Here is an 18,589-nt window from a genome sequence, read left to right on the forward strand (position 1 = left end):
TGGAACTTTTTTGTTGTTGTGAGACGTAAAATTTTCACACTACACTACCGAGTCGTGTTAATAACTCTGCATAAAATCCTTTTCGCAATGAAATGAACTTAAATATTATTTACCATTAAAAAATCATTACAAAATTTCTTAATAATATTGTGCTATATATGATTGCCCGTGGTAAATTTTTTTAAAAAAATATGGTCAAAGACTCTGCATTGACTAGCACGAACCGCTTTTACATCCTTAAAGAAAACTCCTTTACATTGCGAACGAATTTCCTTTCAGAAACATAATCAATAAAGTTGATCGAATCACAAACACATATACAGATTATAATGAACCAATCGTGATATATCGATCCAGAACTCATTCATAAGTGCACAAATAATAGTGAAGTAAAGTCGCATGAAAGTATTGAAAGCAACAATACACGTATGAAAATATGACAAAACCCAAACAGTATGAAAGCTTCAATACAAAAATCTGCTGATTGATTGTGCAGAAGTGTTGTTCACTTAGGTACTATTATAGTAGGTGATACATTATTATACCGGATCAGATATTTTCTTGTCTACTTTTTGACATGATAAAGTATTGTAGGGTAGCGGAAAAGAAATGTACTTGTTTCAACTATCTTTACAGAATCTACGGTGTTACTTAATGGTATATTTAACAACTTTGTGAAGTCATAAAATTGAATCAGTTACGAGAATGCGCGTGTTATGATTTTATTGATTCTACTTTATTTGTCAATTCCACACGATATTATTTTTCATAACATTTTATAACAAGTTGTTTCCTCAAGGAAATTATCGTTGCAAGTAATTTCCATTGAAACAATTGCTTGTAATTCACCGCGAATTTTTAGAAAGATTTGTTTTCGTCTTTATGAAAATGTTCATATCTTTGAATTATTACAAGGTTTTTGTTTCTCAGGAGAGTTGTTTTTAGGGAAGATTGCGGGGGAAGGTTTTTAGCATCGCATGGGTACGTGGTTGAGTGTTTTAAACGTTTAATGATGCTTAAATCGCAAGTAAATAGTAGCGAAAACATTCTAATTCAATTTTGCAGATATTCACACTGACACAGCTGTTTTGAATTTTCAAAGGTTAAAAAAAAATCTGAATCGCAAACACGACTACAACCAAAAGTTTTGATTAAATAATAAGCGTGGATTCTATCACTCTCACTTCTGCAATTCTTACAACTCTTTTCAATCTTACAACAGTCGCTATTAATAATCAAAACAAATTTTCCTACGACTAGGCAATATTAATAACCTGTTTTCTTTTAAGCTCATATAACTATCACTTTTTAACCAACGAGCTCGATGCTTAAAAGCTTTTGCAATGTATGTCAGTTTATAAAATTGTTGGAAACACCCAACTAAAAGTTAGGCCCTTTACGGCGGGGTGAAGCTTGATAACCTCACAATGGATCATCACACGAATGCCTTGTTGAGCCTTTTTGTAGCGATTATAAAGATTCCGTACAAGATATAAGATTAGATATAAGAGCTCGATAGGGATGAAAGTTTGGGATCTCGTCGAATTCCATGATATATCGTTAAAAAAAAATTTATCAACCAAAGCATTGAAACAAAAAAAATTTGGTCATAGTACTTGGCGAAATTTTTTTTTCTAGCTCATTTTATCTAATTTACTTATTTACTCTCATGTGTATCTTACACTCATGAATTCGCAATTCATGTACAACGTCATGTACAATGGTCAATTTTTTTTGTTTCAATTTTTTGCATCCAATTTTTCTTTTCTCATCTCTTTTTGTTTTCAATCCATTTGGCAACTTCTGCATTTATATGACAACGCTTTCTTTCATGAATTAAAAGTCTTTGATTAAAAAAACCATTGATTTCCATGATTTTATCGATCACTGCCCAAAGGGCATAAATGTACTTGTCTCTAATTTTTTTGAAGATTAGCCGACTCCGGATTCGGGCCCAGTGCGTCAAAACACATGAAAAATATACAGGAACTATATAGTTGAAAAAAAAATTCATAATCATAATTGCGTTTTCTGTAATTTTTACGCATTTTCAGTGACAGCTATGCAACTTATCCAAAGTTTTAAGGGTGTACTAAATAAGTGTACTCCGAATTTGCATTCAGCACCTGAAAATATACGAAGATCTGGGTCAACTAATTTTTTTTTACTGCGATTTCAACAAGCGGAAAAAATTATGAAAATACAAAATGAAACAAAAACGAAATTGGCCGTTGTACTTGGTGAATTTTTTTGTAGCTCACAGTACCTAATATACTTACATATCATACGTACAAATTCGACAAATATCGATTCTCACATTATAATTATATCGTTGCGAAAATTAACAAATTTTAATAAATATAGTTATTTATTACTGATTTGGTAGTATTGATTTCGTTTGTCACGTAACGATCCTGTATAACGTTGTCATTTGATTGAATTTTCAAGTTGGTCTCCCCGACGCGGGAGACTATATATGTGTGATTTCATGTCAATTCAACGATGATCCTCTTCGATTTGTTTTATTTTTTAATGTTATTATATATGTTAAAAGAAGTCTTCAGCTAAATTTTTTTTAGCTCGTTATCTCGACCATAAATCAAGATGATAGAAAAAAATAAGTTTTTGAATTTTTTCGACAAGAAATTATTTAAAGTCCATCTTGCAATAAGGCTCAAAAATTTTGTTTTTTAACACAAAATTTTGTGAATTTTTTTGAAAAAAATCGAAAGTGTCGCATTGAACGAAGAACCAATTTTTTGACTAAAAATAGCAGAAAAAAAGTATTAAAAAAAATCATTTTACCGTTTTTTAATTTTTATTCAAAAAAGGGTTGAAAATTTTTAAAAATGACCCGTATTACGTGACATTATCATAATTATAGTCAGAGATACAAATTTTTTAAGCAAAAATCGATGACTCCGGAATGGGTGGAGATAACGAGCTAAAAATTCAGCTGAAAACTTCTTTTAACGTGTATAAAAAAATATTAAAAAATGAAAAAAATCGAAGAGGGTCACCGTCACAACGTCGCTGAATCGACATGGAATGACCCATATATATACCCTAGGGTGGTCCTTATTTGAAGTTGATATTTTTTTTTTCAAATTCCCCCCCTGGTTCGATTCCAAATCATTAAAAAAGACACCACGAAAAAGCTGGAGTCAGTGGGATGATGGGAAATGGTGCCGGCAAGTCCGAATCGATTGAAAAAAGGCATTTTATATAAAAGTGATGTTTTTCTGCTGGGGCCGGTATTTATCATTGTATTCAAATCTTTCTTCGTTTTGTAATCTCTGCGTGTTTTCCTATTATAGTCTCTGCGGCATAGAGTCCAACTATCACACTTCCCTGGGAAAGCCGACGCCGTTCCGAATATCATGTCTCGTGGCACAGCGTCCAGCTAACACGATACTCTTCTTTATATCTTTTCAGTTTTCTCGGCATAGCCCAACCCACCTTAACTACAAATTTTATCCTCAAATATTAATCTTCTTAAATAACCATTATTCTTCAATAACTTTCATATAAAATGCTGATATAGATCATCCGATGGTTCAGGAATTGCATCTTATTTCGAATTATTCATCAAAATTCTTTCGGCGTTGCGTTCGACTTTCTTTTGACAAACAAATTCTCAAAACAGTTCTTTTATTCCGTGTCTCTCAATATAGCGCCTGACTATCATGTTATAAAAAAATTCCTCAGATGTAAGAATTCACATGAAAACACCGACAAAAACTGACATAAGCCTACGAAACAAGATTACTTCGTTTCATCGGCCCTCAAAAAGGGTGTTCTTGTGCAATGCATCCCGAAAACGACAGATATATATAAATTCAGTAATAGCATGCAAATAGAACCGTTTACCTCTAGGTCATGAAGAAAATATCAGAGGAAGTAATGATCTAGAAATTTTAGAAAATATAATTCTCTCGACGAATAGAAAAACGATAGAAAAGTTGTCTATTATCGAAATTTAGGAGCAAAGAATAAAAAATCATCTGATGATTTATTCCCGGGCATACGGGAAAATATTGTAGTTCGAATTTTCAACGACTATATGTTAAATAAATACTTGAATGGTTGTTCTTAATGACAATTGACAAGGATTTCGAGTACACTTGGATGGCTCGACGTGATTTATGCATAGAAAAAGAATAGCAGCCAAAGATAAAGCAAACACAAATTTGATTGAAGTAGAAACAACCACCGAGCTTGCCGGCACCCTTTCCCATCATCCCACTGACCACAGCTTTGTTGCGGTGGTTTTTTTAGTGATTTAGAATCGAACCAGGGGGGGAATTTGAGAAAAAAAATTTCAACCCCAAATAAGGACCACCCTAATATATATATATATATATATATATATACTATTACTATATATAATCGTATTAATATACAATTCATATCCATACAAATATATATAAAAGTATTTACTTATTTAGTACGATAGATTATCATCTTTTTCTTCGTGCGCTCCCAAGATCCTCCAACCCATTTCACGAGTGCAAACAATTCTTCTCCTCCATTCGTTCATACAAATAATATAATATAATGTAATAAATATCAATCTAGTTAATGTTAAATTACTTTAAATTTTGAAAGTTATGCATGCATTTTGACTAATCGAGAAATTTACAGATTACTTACATTAGGTAATACGAAGTCTAACAGCTAATCGTTGAATTTGTCACGTCTCTCCAAAAAGCTCAAATAGTGACGTTAGCTTCGAATACTCGTCCTTCTTTTTTTTATCTCTATGAGAGTTCGGTGGAGCGCGCCCTTTTCATCCAAAATTTCGAACCGTTACTGTGGCTGTTGATTTATAACGAATATAAGGTCGGTTATAAAATTTGTTTATGCCGAATACTTTTTGAATTGTCTAAAAAAACTCCGAAATTGTTGGCACTTTTGACCGGAAACTTATCATGAAAAGTGCATTATTTAATGTAGTTTTAATACATAGTCGTAATTGCAAATCGAAATATAAAGTAACGTATCAATTTTTTTATATCGTTTCATATTAAATTTCATACATTAATATAATATATTATCTTCTTCTTTTATATTTAAAAAGTATACTGAAACATATACAAAATTTTGCCGCTATAAATAATCTCATATCTTTTCTATATTCCTGAATATATTTTTTTCAGTATATAGTTTTTCCATACGGGCGGACATCAGACGCGAGTAAAACATCATTTCATAAGGGAGCAGACAAATTTCCACCGTTCTGCAGATTGACACTACGCTACCAAACATGTCTGATGATCGATGAGAAAGAAAAACATTGTACCTCTTTCCTTCAGAAGGAATAATATATTGTAGGGGAGACCGGGGCAAAACGGGATACCGGGGCAAAACGGGGTACCCGAAAAATGAGAGAAATTTTTTGTCTTTTTTTTTTTAATTTTTATCCTAGTCCGAAAAGAACATAAAACATATTTTTTCCAAAATATCTTGTTTTTTTTTGGATTTTGATTTTTTTTTTCAAAAAATTCGTTTTTTTCAAATTCTCTTTCTTTTACATCACTTTTAAAATGAAAACGTTTTTGCACAGATATACAAAAAGTATTTGTAAATCTGCGATTACTGCTTCGCAGATTACTGTCTACGACAGTAATCGCAGATATATGTTTGCGGACCATCATGTGTGGTTACACCTGCACATGAATCGTGTGCCCACTCTGCACAATTTTGGCACTGATTCAGTGGACAAAGAATACAAATTTTTACAAAATAAACATTGGCAATCTTTGTTATTATTCATATCATTAATTTTTAATTGAATTACAGAGGGTGCGTTCGACGTACGTTAGAGCGTTGTAAGCGCTGAGAGCGCTCACAGCTTGCGCTCGACTTACGTTTGAGCGCTGTAAGCGCTGAGATCGCTTTCAACGTTTACAGCGGTAAGTCGGAAGCACTCGGTTACGGGTGTAAAATACACCCAAGGGGCATTGAATTAAAATCATAGAAAAAAAAATTTCATGAGTTTTTGAGAGGTACCCCGTTTGGCCCCGGATTTTTTTTGAAAATTGGACAAAATTTCAGTACATTTCTTAGTTTTTGGAAGTAAAAAATAGACGGAGGTTCCCAAACTTCTGAAAAGTTCAATATTTCCTTAGGTATTCCGTTTTGCCCCGGTCTCCCCTATATATATATATTTTTTTTCACAAAGAAGTAGTAAAATTCATTCGTTAAATGATTAGAAAATGTTGAACGATTTTATAATTCTTTTAAAGTTGCAAGGAGAGAGGATTTAGTCGAATGTGAAATTAATAGCATCGAATAAGTATCACAGTTTTCTTTTTATTTGCTGCTTTTTTTTATCGAACATGTGCTAATTGTTTACTCACGAATTATTGAAAGGTTTACGTGTATTCGATTCTGGCTATTTTGAGAAATGATTTGGTTCGATAGGAACAACTCATTATTGGTGTTTTCCATGTGTATGTACATACTTCGGAAATTCAATCCGCATTTGTATGAATCTATATATCTCAATGTGAATGAATAGTAAGATTGTTTCAAAAGTATGTCGAAACTTTGGTGAAAAATCATTCACCCAATGTGATACTCTGTTCATTGAGATAATGTGTAGGTTATATATATTGAGGAAGCAAAAGTAGCATAAAACACTATTATATCTAATTAAACACCGGAATTATAATAAAATGACAGGATTTCGTAGGTTTATTCATTTTTTTTTATTTCACTAACTTGATTTATATACATGATTGAGTGTCGCCTCTGAGGTCTCTATACATTTATAGGATAAGATATTGTTTTCATAAACAATGTTATCAAATTTTTTTATTTGCCTTTAGGCCGGTTTTCTTTTTGTTTTTCACGTCTTTTGGTTTATTCATTGTACCATATTAATTGTAATAATTATGGACGAAGGGATTATTTCACATTTCTTTGCCTCATTCATATATTTTCTCATAAATACAGATGAATTATTTGTCCGCGTCAAATCAAGCGAACGAATGGAGCATTAAGCAACACCGGGCGCATGACAGCATATATAACGCAGGCTCAATTAACTCGGATAAGATAACTTCCTCATAACGAAACGTAAAGTGTATAAATTTTCTATTGAAAATATAGCTTAAAAAAGTAAAAAAAATAAAAGTAATATATAGACAGAGAGATTGCTGGCGAACGCATGGCGGAACTTGTACAATTATTCGTGTGTGCGTTCTGTGTGTGTGTGTGTGTGTGTGTGTGTGTGCGCGCGCGCGTGTGTATTGCGATGAGAAGAAGTAATGGGTATGAGAGAGTCAAGGGGCTCGCTCGACGACGGACGACGCCGAGATCGTCGAGTGTTCGTGGGGGTTCGTGCTCGTTCGGTTCCGGCGCTGTCTGCCATGACTGGTCGTATGCGTCGTGGTCGTGGTCGTGGTCGTGGTCGTCGTCGTCGTCGTCGTCATCGTCGTCGTCGTCGTCGTCGCCGTCGCCGCCGTCGTCGTCGCCGTCGTCGTCGTTTCGCGGCTCGCAACTCAGAGCTCGTGGGATGTATCCCACATAGAAGCACAGACACATATAAACTGAGAACGGTGAACGGAGAAACAGCGACGAAGGAGGGAGTTTCCGAAGCCCCAAGTGTTGCGCGGTAGCGGCGTCAGGTAGCAGGGTGGGGGGAGGGGGCGGGAGAGCAAGAGGGGGAGGCAAGCGAGACTGTGATTGGTCGCGGCGTGGGAGAGCCGCCCGCCTGAGTGATCCGGCCGGCAGTCAACGCCGAGCATCCAGGTAGAGCACTACCTCGCCCCGCCGTTCGGAGAGTGGATTACCAGAATCTTTGGTGAACGCGCTATATAACAAACGGCATCTGGAGCTTGGTCACGTTGCTATAATAGATACATATTATAAGACTTGGTTAGCGGATAAAAAACATACGAACCGATACTTAAATAAAAACAGGAAGCCGTGTATGTATAATAAATCTTGTCAGTAAGATTCGAGTAAAAACTGGAAATGGAAGTGGAATTGTGCTGGTACAGGAGATAAGAGGATAACAAAGACGTAGTATTATGGCGGTTAGAAAGCAAGTTAAAAAGGTATTCAACTTGTCCGCGTGTAATTTCCCTCAGGGATAGTGATTAGATCGGAGAAGAAGAACGAGCGATAAAGAAGAAAAGGTGTGGAGAAAAAATAAAAGTGTGAAATAACGGTCGAGATGGCTGCTCCTCATCGAATTAACGACTATAATGCAATCGTACGCTCATCGGCTGTCCTCGTGTATCCATCATCTTTGTCAGCCAGAAAGATGGAAAAAATTGTATCGTCTTCATGGCCACTTAACCGGGAATACGGTGATTGTGACGAGTGCGCGAGCATGCCGGGCTCTCATTGACTGGCCTCATTGCTGCTTCATTCACGAGTGTGTCGTTCGGCTGGTTCTTAAACGGCGCTTCGATAAAACGTCGCACAAAATAAGTATCCAAATAATAATGAACGCAAACAGGAACGCTTCGTACGAATACGAGAACTGAACGTCTTAATTGAGTCTTTAAAACGGAGCTGGAAAAATCAGAGGAAGAATCGGAGTGTTCCCCGGAGCGACCGATGCGCTCTCTCGTAAGCGCGTCCTCCATTATCGCGTGTCACACAACGACGACAACGACTTCAGGGGTAATAATTGACGGTGAGCGTGTGACATGTAGGTAAAATCAAGCGAAATACGAAACTGTACCGAAACAAGAATGAAATAATTACGTTAACGATAACCCTGTCGTTACAAAAGTGAATAGTGATTATATTCTCAACACCCATTATAAGGCTCACCCGCGTTAAAAATTTTGTCCCCGAACTTTCTTCTTTTCTTTTTATTGTCGAAACAAATTCGACTCCTTTGAAAGAAAGAAAAATCTATTTTTCGTCCTTACGGTGTTTCGTTGGTTCATTCGTTTCTTTTTTTTTTTCACTTTCATGCGTCATTCTCAAAGCGAATGATTGATATTAACTCGGCTATGTGGTAAATACACGGTCCAAACGGTGCGGGGACCGTCGGCCAAAAGCAATCCGGTAACGCGGGAGCCTAGCGAGTGTCCAGTGGCATTGTGATCGCGAGTTTTTTTTCAGTATTTCTTACTTATTTCCATTTCTCTATCTCTCGATTCTTGCTTTTCTCCAATCCCCCCTTCTCATTCTCGTCCTCTCTTTCTTGTCTTTTTGTTTAATTGTCAAGAAGCTTGTGCAGCGTCGCGAATCGCCATAAATGTCCGTCTACCTCGAGCCTACTTTGTGCTCACACAGTTTATCCGCATAGTTGTTATTAACTCTGAATTTATGTGCGGAAAGCTTTTTAAACAGATAACCAATACACATATGTATGTATAATCGGGAGTGAAAAAATTTTTATCATCTTTAGTACAGTTTTCAGAATGATAGTAATGCGTTGCATCGATATGCGTTAATGCCAACGTGTGGTTTCGTACAAAGAAGCAATTAGCAAAGTGATAATAAAAAAAAAAAAAGTGCAAATCGATCGACTCGCATCGCCTTAGTGACGTGAGTTCATGTGCGACAATATAGTAATATATTATGAATGCATATATCGTGTGAAATAATATTTAGTGTTGATAGCAAAAAAGAAGCGATAAAAATCGTCCGACTCGGCCGGAACGAGAGGACGAGGAACGCCCAAAGTGAAGAAGAACGAATTAGAGTAATAGTGTACAGCCGAAATTCGGAATACTATTTTTCGAATATTACGGATCAATCTGTAAAGTCGAAGTGGTTAGATTCGGTGATTCATTGTAGTGAGGCGGTGACGGATTAAGACGCGAAGAAACGTTCACCGTCGGACGCTTCTTGGGCGTCACGACAATAATGCCGCACGTGAGCAGCAGCGGCGGTGGCGATGATCTCGGCAGTGAGGACGAGGTCAAAGTATTTAAGGATGAGGGCGAGGACGAGAAAAGATCCTCGGAAAATCTCACCGAAGAAAAGAGTTCACTTATCGATCTCACAGAATCCGAGGTAACCGATCGGTCGTCATTCATCATACTTATACATACATGTTTAGATCTCGTCAACATTAACAATATAGCAATGCGTACTAATTATATTTCAATTAAGTTGATGATTAACTCATTGATTCGGTTGCGGTGAACACCCGAACACCCGAACTGTGATCCCGGGATTCAGATAAGATCGTCACCTAACAATACGCCCAACGAGAATGAAAATTCATTTGAATTCTATGACGATATTGATGATTCTTGGATTTCAAGTTTCTCAAGGAATTAAACTTTTTCTTCGTAATAAAAGCTTACATGAAAATTTGTGACAATTTGATCAGCGTTGATCAGCATTGAAGAGAATTTGTTTAAGATTTTACCAAACAAGTTTTAGCTTTGGTTTCTGCGTGTCTGATACATAGACATGATGATTCAATTTTATTAACGGAATTCGATAAAACGCGATGCAGCGAAGAACTACTACCGAATTCATTTTCATCTATGGCGAAAATATAATATGCGCGGTTGTACTCGAGCGTCTAATCTATAAAAATATATGCATTAAATGTTTGATGTTTTATACCATTCACCGCATTAAACCTGGCAGCTCATTTGAAGTTGACTATTATTGTTTTGTATTACGACGATAGTAATCTAATTACGAACAGTCGATATAATAACATAACAAAATGAAGAAACAGGCGTTGCAGTAAAAGTGTGTTGCACATGTGTGTTTCAGGAGAAAGGATCTCTTGCCGGTGGTAGCTATACGACTAAAACGTCAACGAGATCGGACCTCAGTCCCGTATTTGGTGAGTTTTTCTCTTCATTTCTGTTATTATTGTTTATTCTTCTATTCGTGGTAATATTGATTGAATATAAAAAGCGAAAAAACGCGATAGTGAAGGCGACGTGTGATCAATGTGCTGTCAAACAATTAATTAATGTTTTTTCTTTTTTATAAGTGTCAAGTGGTACGTAGAAAAATTACTCAAAAGTATTATCATTGATTGTGCATAACGTCTCTTTCATTCATTTTTTTGGTCACATGCTGACACACATACTACACACGTATAAAATTGAAATCAATATTCGTGACGGAGAATCCGAAGGATTTGACATTCGGTTTTTATGTATGTATGGGTTGTAAATCTTGCGCAAAATTATATTATTTTTTAATCGTTGTTCACCAAGATTAAACTGTCATTCAACCGCCAGTGATAAGTCAGAATAACCTTACAGTGAAGTTTCTAAACCTCACTGTAAGTTGAACCCGAATGTTATCTGCTGTCAAATGAGGTTTGTGCCTTCAATCCAATATATAATTAAACAACATTTATTATATGAGTAGGGGATTACACTTGAATTTCGGTGTTGAGAGAATACATTATCGAATAATGTGTTTTTTTTTTTATCCAATATAGTATTTTGCGTATCAAAATATGGCTCATAGTTTGTCTCATAAGGTATAGAAGGAAGGCTCACCGAGAGAATATGTTGATTGGGAAAAAAAGAGATTGATTTGTTCATTAGAAATAGTCTTTTTCCGAGTTCCAAGGTCAACATTTGTGTTTACATAGTCGGTCAACATTGTATAAGCACCTTTCGTGCAATAACCTCAATAATTTCGTGCAAATATCTTTTTTGACACTTATTCAGATTTTGCATGGATCTATTTCGGAGATACAACTTTTTTTGGAAATTCAATACCGTTTCTTCTTCTCGAATGAATCCAAAAAATCGACCAAATTCAACTTTTTTCTTTTCAATCTATTTCTTAGCTCAATGACTGAGAACAATACGATAATGAATGAATGTTACTTGTCTTCTATGTTTTTTTTTTTTTTTTTTTTTTTTATGAATTTCCAGAAAAAAAACCATGGAATTTGAAGTGCGAGGTTTTCAAAATGTTTTTTCAATGCATACTTTTAAAATTCTGAATATGTTTCACGCGCTCTTTCTACATGACTCGTTACCCAATGAACGTTGGCTCGGCGGTAACTCCTGATGTACTGCATGCTAGTCAAATGAGTGCTAAATTTTCAAAACACTTTTAGACCAAGTTCAACGTACCGATTAAGTGTATTGTTAGTGGTATTTGTATTACAGTATATCTTATTAAGATGCAAAAATATTAAAAACGCTAGTTATGCAAAACCATCAACTGATAAATGCAAATTTTCACGCTGACACATTTTCACTGGTATTTTTCAAAGAATTATCTGTGTTTTTTGACCGATTTTATTGCACCAAGTCTCATTTTGTTCCTCAACTGATCTTCTACGAATTCACCATGTAGATTTTCCTTTAAACTCATTCCTTCAGAAATTATGAATGAAAAAGATTTTTCACTTAATGAACAATTAGCTGCAACGGTGAAACAATCAGGTTAAAAAAACAACTATATTGTGGATTCATAGAGGACCAGTTGACGAACAAAATGAGACGTGTTGCAATAAAATTGATCAAAAACCGCAGATAATTCTTTGAAAAATACCATTGAAAATGTGTCAAGAGTGGAAATTTGCATTTATCATTTGATGATTTTGCAAAACTAGCGTTTTTAATATTTTTACATCCTTAATAAGATATGCTGTAATACAAATCCACTAACAATACATTTAATCGGTACGTTAAACTTGGTCCAAAAGCGTTTTGAAAATTCAGCACTCATTTGACTAGCCATGCAGTACAGGAGTTACCTTATTACGTGTACTCGTTCTGGTAAAAGGTTTCTTACAGAGGGGCATATCCTTGAACGCAAACTTCGTGAAAAACCGTTGATAACAGAATATATAATTATTTGATAAATATTTCCTGAAATTTTGTATGATAGTTTGGAGAAGGATTCGAGTAGGAAATATTGATATATATATAATATTCCTAAATATTCTTTGAAAATGAGAAATAACTTTTTTTCCTTTCTACGTGGAAAAGTCATCATTAGAGTGAAAAATGCGATATTCCGTATTGTCAAAGGTCGCTGATGAAGCTGAGTCGAGCGTGAAGACATATACATTATGGTATGTGTATGTCTGTAACCCGCGTGTGCTTATATACTCTCTGTTCAAGTGGTTAATAATCCACAACGATTGGAGGTCTGTCTATAAGCGATTCTATTCTTCACTATACTTATACGATGCTACAACACGTAAGGGCGTGACCTATATAGCGTGAAACGAGAGAAGCGTGCTCGGTTACATCCTTATATTTGCCGATTGCCTATTTCTATGGCATACCGAGTGAGTATTAATTGAAAATTGAAAGAAAAATTCTATATAAGCCCCGTGTACATGTGCATGGTACGAAGACAAGCTTATAAGATTTAGATTTCGGATGAGAACGCACCTTGCCATAAATGTAACAACTACGGTATACCAAGGTATATCGGGTTGATCGGCCAAGCTTTGAATCATATACCCGTTCGGTAATTCCGGACTACCAATTTGAATTTTTTTTTCTACACTACTTTTTAAAATTGTGCAATACATGCAGTTCTGATTTTTTGCCACTAGATCTCGAAACTATAAAGTATGAAGCTTCAAAATGGTTTTTTTTAGACCTTGATACAAACATTTTTCACTAAGATACACAAAAAATTTGGAAAAAAATTTCGACTCTAATCAATGTTTGTCATTAGTATATATTTTAATGATGTATGCAGGACAACGCGAATGACGCACTACCATCCGTATGAAATTGAATATATAGAGCTCGGATAGAGACGAGCTAGGTCGATATGACATTGGACAATTGGACAGCGTAAAAACTATTGACCATGAAAAAATTTATTAAGAATTTCTGGAAACTCTTCCTCTTCTTTTTCATCTTCTAATCGCACTTTGCGCCGAATGATTTGGCCGGTTTAGACAATATTGTAATACACAAAGCTGTTTTATTCTCAGCTTGCTAGGAATATTTGGTGAGTTTTTATGCTGCACACTATCATATATAGGTACACCCGTTTGTGTAATTCAGATGCGGAGAGGAGCCTTAGCGTCCAGCACAAACGAGACTTGCTTTCCATCCATATACCGCCTGCTCTTCTCCTCTCTCGTCAATGATATCTCGTTGTGCGAAGTAATTGACGAGATCGCGTGTAGGCGGTCCGGGCGCTTAGCCTCGAGCGTTTGGCTCTCTTTCTTTTCGTATGTGTATATGTATGTAAGGCATCCACGCCAACACGCCAATTTTTTATGAGGAGCCCGTAATAAGAGAAAAACAAACAAATTCGAAAAAGATGCTCTCTTTAGAAATCTGAAGAATTCTCAAAATTCTATGATTATAGATTTTACACCATCACGTGTAGAGTGTGTATGATTTTTTCTGTGCTTTCGAATTATCAACATTTAAAATATTGAAGAATTCGAGAATTGCTTACTTCGGACAAATGTTTTGTTACCCAAAATGAATTCTTCTGAAAATTTACTCATTTGCGATCAGTTCAAAAAAAGTGGTTTGCAAGTTTTTCGGAATTTCTCAAAGGGCGAAAGCCCGTTGAGCTAATTACTTGAGAATAAGTGAACCGTTCACTTTGGAAAATATTTTATCATGGTCATACCTAAAACGAACATTCACAAAAATATGTGATCAATCAATCAATCCCATCCAATTGAGTCGTTCCCGAATTTTTTGCATTCTACCTGCTATCGTTTATGATACTTTTTTCGGTTTTGTATTGCAACTTTTCAGATTCATTTCGTTTTTTCGTCAACAGTGATTTTTTCAATTTTTTTTTTGTCTAAATGAATTAAAACGATTTTTTTTCAAACTCCCACCTTTTGTGAATTTTTCGGAAATTTTGTATATTTGACATTTAGAATACTCGCAGTTATGTTTTTCGTCTTGAATTGTATTTTCGTTTATGTCTCTGATTGGCCAATTTTTGACAAATATTTAAAGTAAAACAACTCGATGAAAATAATGATTTGCGAATTTTTCGTAGTACGTGAAATTTTGTAGTGGTTGATGATTCCTTTGAGAAAAATCAAAATGATCCAGACAAGACAAAAAATATTTGCTTGATAAGCAAAAGTAACCGGAAATATGTTTTCTTATTATTTTTTTCATTCTTAGTGTATCGAGGAATGGAACTATAATCGGAAAGGTAATAATAAAAAAATGCCTGTCTCAGATCTCAAACAAAAACACGGAATTGAATTTCAATATGTTTTGTATGTTTTTCATGGAAGTACAATTTTCAAAAAGTTTCAACTTAAAAAAAAAATTTTATAAGACAAAAATTGTTTAGAATCATCCAAAGAATGCATGCGAATTTTTTCAGAAGTTTAAAAATTTTTCAAAATTTGTCAAAATTGAAAAATACAAAAATAGCTAGAAAATTTTTGAAAAAACTCACATGTATTCTTTAGATGATTTTCAATACTTTTTATTCCATAACATTTTTCCATTAAGTTGGAACTTTTCGAGAAAAAAATCATGAAAATTTACATCATGCTGTTTTGCAAAAACCGGCATCTTGGAAAAACTGAGTGAGAAACAAAAGAGTTGATAACCAGTGTTTTGGAAAGATCAGACATTCAGGATACCTGTACTGGCAATAGCATGGTTATTTAAGTGCAAAAACAATAACGAAAATCGATTAAAAGAAAAAAACGTAAAAAATTATTTTCTTTACAGTTAAAAATGCAAAAATAATGAAGATTTTGATTTAATTTTACAAAATAAATGCTAGATTTTGAGAGTGCACCCTTAAAAACCCTCTATATCAGATTTTGGAGAATTTTTCTTTTGTTCCTCAGTTAAAACTGCGTACCTGAAATTGTGTGTGCAAAATTGTCGTTTTGCGCATTAATGGGTTAGTATGGTGATGCTATACAACATTTTGTGGATAGGAATTTTGAAAATCTTTTCCGTGTAGCAACATGTTTGTGAAGTGATTTCTGAAAATTTCAAGATTTTCCAAACGCTTTGAGGCCCATAATAAAATCGCGACCAAAAACGCAGAAAAATTCCATGTATTTTAAACGGAAAACTTCAATCCCCATGCTCGAGGGTTAAGCATTGTTTTAAAAATCTGAAAAAATTACAGCATTACTTTTTATGTATTTCGATCCGATTTACTTTGCAATTTTTACCTTGCATTTCTTGAAAGGGATGAAAATTGAGTGTTAAGACGATTGATCATTCGGTATATTGCAACCGTGAGTGCGAGAGAGATAGCTGCAAATTTCGAAATCGAAATGCTTTGACACAGTTTGACCAATTAAAAAAGGCTCTGATCTATATTCTTAACGGTGAAATTGTTAGATTTTTTAATCGAAAGTTTTTATGCGATATGACATGAAAATTCCAAGTTCCACACTAGACTCTTTTATCGTAATAAAACAAAATTCACTATTCCGAAAGGGGTGAAAAATAAGGGTTAAGCGGGTGAAACTTCAGATTTTTCTTTTGCAAGTATTTATGCTATATTACATGAAAGCTTGAGATTTTTTAGCACATTAGACTCTTATCGAAATGAAACAAAATTCACTATCCCCGACGGGGTGAAAAATAAAGTTTGGGGTGAGATTTTCAGATTTTCCGTTGGGAAGTTTTTATGCTAATTACATAAAATGTACGTTTTTGAGGGTATCAGACTCTTTTATCGAAATAAAACAAACTTGTCATTTGCCAAGAGGCGAATAATAAGGGTTGAGACTTTTCAAATACACCAAAGTAAAGCTAAATGCCTTCCCTTTAAAATGCGCCTTGTTGCATCCAAATATCTAAACCAGCGGTGCAGTAGCGTTAAAAACACGTGAAAACATTTTCGGAAATTTTTCCCCGGTTATATATTATATGTATAGATCTTTCGCCAGGTACGCTACAACGAGTGGGAGAGAGAGGGAACGAGTCTTTGCGCGCCGTCTTGCCCGCTCGGTCGGGCGCGAATATCCCTAGAAAACATCCACAATTGGCGCAACATCGGCCAAGTGAGGCTGAGAGTTGGCCAGTGTTGAGCCGATTGTCAATGTTTTCTAGGGTAGAGGGGATAGTCGCGTTCAGTGGACTGGGCGAAACGAAACGGGACAAAAGCGACTAGAGCGTACCGAAACACTCGATTTTAATCGTCTAAATCATCCAGATCTCGGGATTGAGTGAACAAATTTAATTGCAACAAGGATCAATTAAAAGAGAAAAATCGAAAATAAATCATCACCAATTTTCAGATTTTTAACTGTAATGATTTGTCCGTAAGAACCGTTTGTAAAACGCTATGACGTCATAAATCGACATATTCGCGTATATAAGAGTGCGTCAGGGCTCGCGCTGACTTTTCTTTTACACTCTCGTTTTTTCTTTTAATACTTGGCGTCGAGTCGCTGCCGCGTCTCTTGATTTTTCATTACACATGCCCCGGAATCTTTTTTAAATCGGAGAGTGCGGGCTGAAAAAAAGTATTTCATCGCAGTTTTCATATATCAATCGTGAAGAACCGAGTTATTGCAAAAAAATAAACAAAATTTAACCGTTCCTTCAAGATGCCGGGAAACGCACATAAAAAATTTTGGTCGACAATTCAAAGTCAAGATATCCTAAACTCCCCTCCCCCCCCCCCCCCACAATATCCAAAAGTCAGCTTTCTCGGTTCACTTGCATTTCTAACCCATTTTTTCCTTTTTTCCGACGTAATGATTGGACTAAACAGTGGAATTTGCCACTTGGAGGATAGACTGTTGATGGAAAAATAGCTTTGTTTCCATGCTTCAGAATGTGTTGAACATGTGAATAAAATTATGCAATTTTCAAGTATATACTATTGTCTAATAGAAATAATTGAGTAACAACAGCTTAAGAGCTACCGCACATAAAATTGCCCGAACGTCCTTAAGCTTACCACAATTTTCTTTTATTCACGTTGATCGTGTTTTTACAGACCATCAAACGTAATTAATATGACACGAATTACAGTTATTTTTTTATTACAAACGGATAATAAACCATTAATGGAGTAACCGAGTTGTGGATCTTCGTCGACGTATCGTCGGTTCGTCGATCGCCGTGCGCACTTCGTCGCGATATTGCAAATGATAATGAAATTTATAACCTTACGAACCTGAGAACCTTTTTAGTGAGAAACTTATCTAATGTTTCCATCAATAAGTAAAATATGAAAATTGCCGTGATGAGGGTGGGAAAACGATAGTTCACAGCGACACTGAGTGAAAGTGCTGGTCGTGGCAACTGTATATAAAATACGCGGCCGAAAAATCAGAATAAGAGAAAAAATCTGAAACTTTCCGAGTAATGTAAGAGCAAGATAGAAAAGTGCACGTGTATAAAGGAAACCTTAGATGCTGTATGATTACGTGTTAGTCAGATTACCTTTCCTTAGGACCTTGATACTGTAACTAGTTAAACACTACGTGGATACTCAACTGATGCACATGCATCTTTCTTTCTGCTGTCTATTTTTCAGTTTACCTCTTTGTTCCTTCGATGCATAGTGCTTTCTCTCTCTCTCTTTTCCTTTCTCCTTGTTTTTATAGTTAAACAGACGCGATCTTTAGCCGTTTGATGTTATGTATATACTCATATATGAACGAATTACACCGACGGACTAATATAATAAATATACACGAAATATTTCGAATCTTGTCGCTTGTTGCCTC

General features: G+C 35.3%; 1 protein-coding gene across 1 annotated transcript in view; it reads left to right on the top strand.

The window, feature by feature from the left end:
* Nucleotides 1–7,757: 7,757 nt before the first annotated feature.
* Nucleotides 7,758–18,589, top strand: part of LOC122408229 (protein pangolin, isoforms A/H/I/S-like) — a 222,044-nt gene continuing 211,212 nt past the window's right edge. Inside the window, exons 1-2 of the mRNA XM_043414879.1 lie at nt 7,758–9,990; nt 10,711–10,783. Coding sequence (XP_043270814.1) covers nt 9,841–9,990; nt 10,711–10,783 — 223 coding nt within the window. The 5' untranslated portion in view covers nt 7,758–9,840. The remainder of the gene's footprint in view (nt 9,991–10,710; nt 10,784–18,589) is intronic.

The sequence above is a fragment of the Venturia canescens genome, chromosome 3 (genome assembly GCF_019457755.1).
Source record: "Venturia canescens isolate UGA chromosome 3, ASM1945775v1, whole genome shotgun sequence".
NCBI classification, from domain to species: domain Eukaryota; kingdom Metazoa; phylum Arthropoda; class Insecta; order Hymenoptera; family Ichneumonidae; genus Venturia; species Venturia canescens.